Source organism: Ruditapes philippinarum, unplaced genomic scaffold, assembly GCF_026571515.1.
Source record: "Ruditapes philippinarum isolate M1 unplaced genomic scaffold, ASM2657151v2 ctg3400_1_1_1_1, whole genome shotgun sequence".
NCBI classification, from domain to species: domain Eukaryota; kingdom Metazoa; phylum Mollusca; class Bivalvia; order Venerida; family Veneridae; genus Ruditapes; species Ruditapes philippinarum.
In genome coordinates this window covers 9,795-19,633 of record NW_026866339.1, presented here as the reverse complement: position 1 = coordinate 19,633, position 9,839 = coordinate 9,795, and the positions used below count along the sequence as shown (strand labels likewise).

General features: G+C 31.9%; 1 protein-coding gene across 1 annotated transcript; it reads left to right on the top strand.

The window, feature by feature from the left end:
- Nucleotides 1-410: 410 nt before the first annotated feature.
- On the top strand, nucleotides 411-8,366 carry LOC132732200 (titin-like). Its single transcript, XM_060718589.1, has 6 exons — nucleotides 411-984; nucleotides 1,233-1,520; nucleotides 4,022-4,324; nucleotides 4,884-5,066; nucleotides 6,652-6,685; nucleotides 7,127-8,366. The coding sequence occupies exons 1-6, from the start codon at nucleotides 843-845 to the stop codon at nucleotides 7,302-7,304; spliced, it is 1,128 nt and encodes a 375-aa protein (XP_060574572.1). The 5' UTR covers nucleotides 411-842; the 3' UTR covers nucleotides 7,305-8,366.
- Nucleotides 8,367-9,839: the final 1,473 nt, after the last annotated feature.

Here is a 9,839-nt window from a genome sequence, read left to right as displayed (position 1 = left end):
TCTTCAATTCCATAATGTTTTGTTCAATATATCCTTTGATAAGGGTTTTGTACTATATATTTGTGGAAAATCGTGGTAAATCTTTTTTTTCCAAAACATTTACTGCGTATCCACTGGACCCGCTCCCATTCAGAGTATAGCATTAGCTTGTGTCATGTATAGACTACATTATAATGTTATCATTAATATACTGTCAGATTTGGCTGAAACTAATGATAAGCTTATTGCTGAACAGAGTGGATTCAGTAAGAAACGTAGCACCTCCTAATCTTAGGAGGTACGCTTTTATCAAGTTTGCTAATATCAATTTGATTCGTCCCTTTTAGGGGCCACTAAAACTAAAAATAGAAAAAAAATGGAAAAACCTTCGAACATCATTTCTTACTAAAATAATTGAAAGATGATCACTTAACGTTGTAGCATTCTTGAGTAGTCTTTTATTTAGTTAGCTAATATTAATTTGATTGGCCCCGTTTAAGCTAAAGCTAAAAGTTCCCAGGTCATGGCATTTCTTCAAATTATTGTTTGAACGTATTCTATGCTCAAATTAAATATATTGACAATGGATAATTTACAACGACTCAGGGACATCATGGCCCTCTTGTTTTAATACTTAACATCGTATTTTTACTTGTTAATGTGGTATTTATAAGGTATTATAGGGGCAACAATAGTAAAGTTTTTTTAAAAAAAATTGCCTTCCTTTAGATGGGCCAAATACAGTCAGCCTAAACGTAACATCACCATACGATGTGTTAGAAGGAAAATCTCTGATTATACAATGTAAGGCAGAATGTTATCCTGGATGCTCCTACAAATGGGTTAATGTTACAAGTGGTTTAATGATGAATACAATAGGTGCTGAAATGTATATCGGAACGGTAAACAAGTATATGACAGGAGATTATAAATGCGAAGCTAAAAATAATGATTCTTCGAGTTATTTAAAATCTGCAGATATTTCCATCAGAATTAGTGTTAAAGGTAAATATATTAAGTCTTGTTTTCCTTGATATTTCAACAAAGGTTATTTATTCATAATGATTTATTCCTCTAAAATATCTCATTTAGCTTTAACATTTTCCATATTTACTACGTTATACGATAAGACGACAAGAACAATGGCGCATAATATTTGTAAAGTTTGTTAGATGTTATAATGATGTACATACATACCAATGTACGATAGATGTTATATATTAAGAATATAGATTGCGATCATTCCCTTTTAGAGCGTACATTTGTGAAACAGTTCTATATTGGAAGTCATATCAATACGACAGTTGTTACCGTGGACGAGCTGGAAGTTGGCTTAATATTTACATGTACAGTCAGTGGGGATCCTGCTGAAAACATCAAAATAACTCATCATGGACAAATCTTAAAAGAGGAACAAAATGCAAGCTCGTTGAAATTTATCCACAATGCAGTGAATTGTTATGATAGCGGTGCATTTGAATGTGAAGCTAAAAGTAGGAACATGGATATATCAAGCAAAAGTATATCAATGTTTGTTAGATGTAAGTTGAAATCAAATGATTGAAAACAGTTTTATTTTCCGTTCGTGAAAAAAATTCCTAAGGTCAATATGTATAATAATGAAATTGCGTAATTTGTGTAATGAATATCTCCATATATTTTAGATTGCATTCTTCGAGAGTTTGATAACGCCACTATTTGATGCCAATTGATTTGATATGCAATATATTTAAAAGTAGAATGTATGTATCACTCACTCAAACAGTATATTACTTTGAGGTTCAAAAACCCTTTCTTAACATTTCTTTGTGAAATGTACTGATGGAAAAAAAGAAACTGTGCAGTTATATTTTCGTGATTACTCGGAATAACTGGGTAATTGTTTTCCATCTGATTATTAGCGCTCTTGCCTATAGGTTGCACTAAATTGGCAGACATGTTATCGGATATTTGATCGGATAAGATGCTTGAACTCTGTTATAGAAAATTTTACAGTTGCACATCTATCACGCGATTCGTTTTTCATGTTTAATTTGTCACTGAAGCATCACATTTTAGATTGAATTTGACTCGTTAACAAGATACTACGGCTTCGAGAAATACAATTCAATACAATTCAATCTCTTGTGATTCCACGTCGGGGAAAAGCGTCACTTACGTTGCAAGACAGTTAAACTGCCATCGCAACACACAGTTATTAATATATGACAGCGTGTTTAGCAATCTTGAAGTAAACGCATCTACGTAGGAAGTTTTAAACCACTATTTATATCGCGAAACAGATATTTGCATATATAGACAAACCGTTCTGAATCAATTTAACTAGACTGCAAACCCAATCGGGAGCAGGCACCAAACTTAGGCCAGCTTATTTGTCACTTAAACATCATTTTCGAAGACTCAACGTCATTTACGCTGGACTCGTAGCCAGTGGTTGCAAGAGTTTTGTTTAGCAATGAGGAACGTTAGATAGTAGAGTATGCGTTTGTCAAAGTTGAGGTTAGCGTTTTGCAGATAATTTCTTGGAAATGGTTTGTGGCGTAATAATGGTTGACAAAACATTTAGCTGTCAATCAATCCTGGTTATCTGAATGCAAAAAGTTATATTGACAATGTTCTTCGTCCAGTGGTCGTCCGTTTCTGCCTTTTTATCACATTTTGCTGATGAACGATTATGTCAGGCCACATACACCTAGGTTTTCGAAAAATTACCTCGCAGGGCAAAAACGTTAACTGCTTTCATGACCGGCTTGGTCACTTAACATGAAGCCCATTAAGCACACACGGGAACTCCTTGGACAGAGGGCAAGAGGAAATCACGTTTTTTTCGTGACCTTAAACTTGCCTTTGTCCAATAATGGAATGCTCTTCCAATTTTCGTCATTTTACGTAACGTCATGTCGATCCCGTGGAGAATTATTGTTTTGGTTCAAAGCAAAGGTGTACATAAACGGTATTTAAGAAATTTTAATCACATTTTCAATAAGAATTACCAAGAGATTTGCAGAAAATTGACAATTTAAAAAATAAACACATACACATTGCGACGTTTATCTCTGATTTTTACAGAACACAACGCATCATGTTGTGGATGATTTCGGTTTTCCAACTATTTAAAGGCTTTAAAGCTGCACGCCTCCAGATGAGCACGTTGCGTTACTAACGCAGTAAGGGCTATTCCTGCATATTTTGACCTCTTTATGGTAATTGACATGGGTTGAAAGTGCCATTGATAATGTGTAAATTGCATTCTTTTTGTAACTCAACAATGTTATACTTTTAAATACATTTTCAAATTTTAATGAAAATTAATATCAATCTGGAGGCGTGCTGCTTTAATCAGAATAACCTGAAATAATAGCAAAAACCAAGTGCACAGATTCTTTTCTTTTTGCAGCAGTATATATTTCGATCTTATTCTTATGCAATTGATAATTTAGAATAATGTTATACAAACACTTCTCTGTAGGTACAATTTTATCAATTGCAGTCATATACTTATTTTATGCCCTCCCGCCATATAAAGGCTGAGACATATAGTGTTACCCTGTTCCGTCACTGAGAAAAAAATAGATATTTTCAGTTTTTGCTCTTTTTTAGCAATTTTTGTAGCAATGTATGCTCCGGGAAGGCTAACATTGCACATGCTGGTATTTTTCAAGAAAATACAAGCCAAGTGCTAATTTGGTCATGGTCAGATGTTTCTTGAAATGTTTTCGCATTTAACTTGAAAAATATTTACAAATTCACAATTTCTAATCATTATCTTGGCTACAAATATGCAATTTGCAATTGGTTAACACCGAAAAGTTTCAGGGCCTTGAACATTGTTTGTGTTATTATTGAATAGTTGAATGTCTTGAATGAAACAAAATATTTATGCAAACAAGTCTGGAACTAGACATTTTTATAACATTTGAAAGTTTGACTGCATTCTCACTCATAATTTAATACATTTGCCTCAATCATTTGATAAATACGTAATACACAATTATTAATGTAAAAAGACTAGTAATGGAACAATTTCATTTTAATATTATAGGTTCACCACGCCCTGTCCGGAAGATTCGAGAAAATATCACAAGTGTACTAGATGCACCTGTTACATTGACATTTGAAGCACTAGCGTATCCTGCGCCTGGTCCGAAAGGATTTACTTGGTACAAGCAAAGAGAAACAAGATGGTTACAAATTTTAACAAATGAAGATTTTCAAATTTCATCGTCCGGTTTAAAGACCAATCTCACAATATTAAACGTTTCTGAGAATGACTATGGTCAATATCGTGTGACTTCGGAGAACGACTTTGGGTCTTACAATCAATATTTTTATCTTCTAAGGCATGGTAAGTTACTGAAATATACTAATTGCTTTATACCTGAAGTCTTTTTTATCACTCTTGACAATAAGCGTATCAGAGAATTTTACCTCTTAATCAATCAGACGATACAAATAGATACTGTTGCTTCATACAGTGTATTTGCTTAAAATATCTAAAGAAAAACATATCTGAAGAGTGTTGACGTAGATCTAGATTATCTCAACATTATTTATGAACATATTTTATTTAACTGACTCGTACAAATTTTCAAATAAATCATTAGCATTGATAAGATGTTTGTCAATTATTTTAATGATATAGACATACTGATGATATGTCAATGAAGATCATAGCTAGGCAACAGAGGGTGTCAACCTAAAACAATGTTTTGTCTCAGTTTACAAAATGTTTTAATTTTATTTTTGTAAAAAAGTTCAGGAATTGCACGCATGTCAGATGACAAAACAGATAAAGGAGAGCACCAAAAAGATATAGATCAATGAAATTGAATTAATATTTAGGATGATGTTCTTTCAGTGCTTCTTATCCGCTGACAAATGGCAAGTTTTTTTTTTCATTTTAGGACTAGCTTCTACAAAGGTCAGATATGAAGACTGTACAAGTTGTGACATACTCACAATTGGGATAGTTTTAGGAACCATCTGTTTTATCCTTACAATTTACGCAGCATCAGTAACAATTCTATGGAAACGGAATGTCTCCTCCTGTAAGAATCAAAGTACCACAATGACCATGAAAGATATAGGTAAGCAAAATATATAACAAATAAATTTGAGCAAAACTACAAAATTTAAAGTAATTTATTTCAAAACAACATTTCAGTTTGAAATACTTTAATTTTTCTTCATGCTTTTCAGATGATTTATGAAACACTGTAATGAAAAATGTTGGGTAAATAAACATTGAAATTTTCAGAAATAATTATTTGAGCAAAACAAAAAAATAAAAAAATGCAAGAATTTTTTTATATCACCGATTAAATGAAAATTTAACATACCTACTCTCATTTTTTAGCAGAATATGGAACTGTAACAGATAGGAAATGTATTGAAATAACTGTTGTGAAATTGTTATTTGAAAACGTTATGAACGGGAACAGAAATTATAAAGAGGCAAAAAGTCAATTCAAATGTAATACAGATACAAATATCAAAAAGTGAAACAATGTGTTTGTTTGTAGTGAATACCAGCTGTTCCACATTTACACATGACGAAATTTTCTTTTGGATGTAAACTTAGTTTAATAAACAGTATCTCCGCATTTTGTAAAACATTTGAACTGCTTTTAGCTGAGCTAGCTCAGGGTGAGCTTTTAGGATCGTTAAATTTCCGTCGTCCGTCCACACTTGTTCTTTTACACTCTAGCGGTCACATTTTTGCCTCAATCATCATCAAACTTTGTCAAAATGCTTATCTAAGTAATAGCACGGATGAGTTCGAACATGCTTGATCTCATATGAAAAACAAGGTCACATGAGCTTAAAATAGAAAAACCTTTTTAACACTCTAGTGGTCACATTTTCGACTCAATTGTCATCAAACTTAGTCAGGATACTTGTCTAGGTAATTGCTTGGCTGAGTTCGAACATGGGTCATCACGGATGAAAACCTAGGTCACAGAAGCTAAAAACAGAAAAATCTTGTTAACACCCTAGTGGCTACTGTTTTGATCCAACTATCCTGTAAATTGGTCTGAAAGTTTGGTTTGATGATTTCTATATCAAGTACGAATATGGGTTACCAGGGGTCAAAACCTAGGTCACACTGCCCAAATATGGAAACATCTTGTTAACGCTCTAGTGGTATCATTTTTGGCTCAATTATCATCAAACTTTGTCAGGATGCTTGTCTAGGTAATTGCTCGGATGAGTTCGAACATGGGTCATCTCTCCTGAAAAACTAGGTAACAGGAGCTTAAAATAGAAAAATCTTGTTAACACTCTAGTGGCTACTGTTTTGATCCAAGTATCGTGGAAATTGGGCTGAAAGTTTGTTTTGATGATTTCTAGGTCAATTTCGAATATGGTCATCCTTGTTAATACTCTAGTAGTCACATTTTTGACTCACCTGTCATGAAAATTGGTCAGAATGCTTGTATAGGTAATTGTTCGATGGGTCAGGTGAGCGATATAGGGCCATCTTGGCCCTCTTGTTTATATTGTTTGTTGTCATATTTCTGGGTCATAATTATTGTTTACAATGGTTCATACTGTATATGATAATTACGTAATTTTTTGAATGAAAACTAACTTTTTAACAATTAGTCAGCATAGTCTTAATAACCACTATAGCTTAACATTGTAACGAAAAATAAATTATTTGTTTTAAAGGCATAGAAAGGGGCATTCAATTACAAGGACAAACGTAAGTTTTTGTATGAGAATTATGTGTGTCATATCATGCTTATGTTGTCAGTTACTATACCATGTAAAACAAGATATTTGTTTAAATATCAAATTGAAGAATAATCATCGAAGCATAAGATTTCCGATTTGGTCAAGAGCCGTAATGTTTCATGTGATAACCAAATTTACAACGATAAATACCTGTCTTTATATTCCTATGTGAGATACATTTAACGCGCATAGACACAAACATTATCACGATAATGATAAAGAGATATAGTTTTTGTCTTCTGTAAAATGCATCTTCAATAAATTAATCATAAACTAGTCCTATACTCTAAAAATTGGCACCTTTTGAAATTATTGATTTTATATTCATTTTTAGTTGTATCCATTTTATGTACACTACCTTATATATGTCCGCGTGCTGTAAAGCGTTTATTTATCCTTTGTTTTCCAGATCTTACGTCAATGTGGCCAGTGCTTCAAACGACCAGGGCGGACAAGAATGTTTACAACGCCACATTGAAAAAAAAGCTACTTTTGAAGAAGATCCAAGTAAAACACAGTATACAGATCTGGATAACTTTTCACGGAATAAAGGAGATAATGTGTACGACGCTATCAAAAGAAATTGATATCCTTGCTACATAAAGCATAACTATAAACATAGCAGCATTTTTAAATGAAATTTATAAATGTTTGTTTTGAAATATACACGTATTTACATATGGCTATGCATGTATTTCTATGTACCTCATATTTTCTTCGATTCTGTTAATATGAACTTTAAGTTAAGTGTTAAATCTACCCAATTTTACATTCTTAAAGATATTACCAAAATGATTGATTTCAAGTTTCAAAAACACACTCCAAAACACTCCAAAACGAGAGTTTATTTTGTATCCTGTTTACTCAAATAGGAGCAATGTATCGATTTGTCACCATACAATACGCATATAAATATAGAAAACGGACTTTGGTATAGATTATGAAGGGTACTTCATTTTCTTACATCTCTTTATTTGCATGACATCACACTTGGACATTCTTTTCTATTTCTAATGATTAAATCAAGTGCATGTATGAAATGACACGTAAGACAGTAATAATTTATTTAGTTTCATGGTAAAATGCTGTTTGGTGGATAAGATTTTCTTCAAGATCATCAAGTTAATATACATGTAGAATGTTTCGACCGCTATTCTGCCGGGCAAAGAAATATGGGTTGTGCCAAACCTTACGATGTTTGCTATTTACTGACAATACTGAATACGTAAATTGTCAGTTTTATTTCAAATATACTAGAAGAGCTATTTCAGCTGTTTAAATCATTATCAAGTATTTATATTGCTATGTCTTTGGTAGTTATTTTGCTGACAACATAATATGTTTTATAAACCCGTTTTCTTATTTTGTTTTGAAGAAGTCAAATGCGGTTTCACAATAACACAATGAAACTGTTTAACTGACTTAGCCTGCTGACTTCAGTAGCCCGACTCCAAAAGCGACTGGCACTTCATAGCGAAGCAATTGTCCTTCAACGTTCTTGTTGAATCGCATATTGTAATTTTTCGAAATACTTCATTTTAGTTTGTATATGTTATGAACATGTTTTAACATTTATTTTGATATACAATGTATAATATTTGCAAGTTAATCGGATTTACCTGTGTAACAATAGAAATAAAAAAAGCTTCTATAGATAAATCTGTGCCACCATATACTTGAAATAATGAGAACGAAATAATGAAGAAACAATTCAAGAATTTTTTAATAAGAAGGTATCTTAATAGAAAACTATATGAAGAAGAAGAATCTTTATTTTGCAAATTAACTCTCAAAAGAGTCATGTACAAGCATTCATAATATATACAATAACATGTATGCATAAGTAAATAACTAATTACATAGCAAGATGATGTGACTGCAAGTATTTCTTTTCTTTCATTATTATAATGGTTACCATTGATTATATATCTAATTTACAAGTTATTTACTTTTTGAGAGATTTTACAATCAAATATATAATAATAAGAAATACTTTGTGTATGTATTAGGCTTGCAATCACGGGAGAGACATTGTCAGCATCTATTACATAGTATACTTTTAATTCTCTTCCATACACTGGTCTTTGTATTACATTTACTAATCTAAGCTATATGGTTTTGATTTATTGAAATAGTAATATGGCACAAAATATTGAAATTATACAAACAAAATAAAACAAATGTTACTTCTAAACTATACTTTGAACACATATATGCTTCAAACTTGATACAAGTAAGACCTGTGTATGATTTGAAACTTACAAATTTATAGCCTTTATAATCATCGTGTTACTTAACCTATTATACATATAATACACAAAGAATTGCAATGTATCAATAATACATCTATATACAATTACATGACAGCAAATATTCGTACGTTGCACACATAGAAGTACAATGCAATGTGTCAATTAACTTCTATGTACGCTTGCATGGGGCTTGATATTCGATTCGCATAAAACATATATATAGAACTTTAAATTAAACATTTGTGTACCTTTACACGAGAATTGTTTGTAACTGTTGTCTAATATGGAAGGCATGGTATATAAACATAGCTAAATTTCTAATATCATGTACATTATCGCTTGTAACTAACTGAACAAATTTAAACATGCTAGGAAACCTCCAGTAATATTTCTTCTTCTTCTTCTTCTTCTTCTTAATAGAAAACTATATGAAAATGATGACATAATAGAGCTACTAGTACTTAAATATTGTAAATTTACACAATGATTGGACTGTATAATAATGTGAGTAATATTAGGCGCGACAGAACTATGACATGAGTACGTGAACGGTTCCTTTGGCCTGGGCTGAGAAATTGAGAAATGGAAATGACAATGCAATGAATGCTTGAGAGGTAATAGTACAGTACAAAGTAGAACCAAACAGAAGAAAATGCAATAGACATGATACAATAAATTTGTGGTACACTTTGGTGTTTCAACTTCGGACAGTGGAGAAGATTGTGAAGGCAGAGACGGCAACCTGGTTTAACATACTTTATTATGTTCTATATAAAATATGTTTTTATAACTGTACAGATTATTTTTAAAAACAGTTTGTACAAAGAACTTTTTAAAATTGCATTTTGTTTTCAATAGCAAATTGCAAAT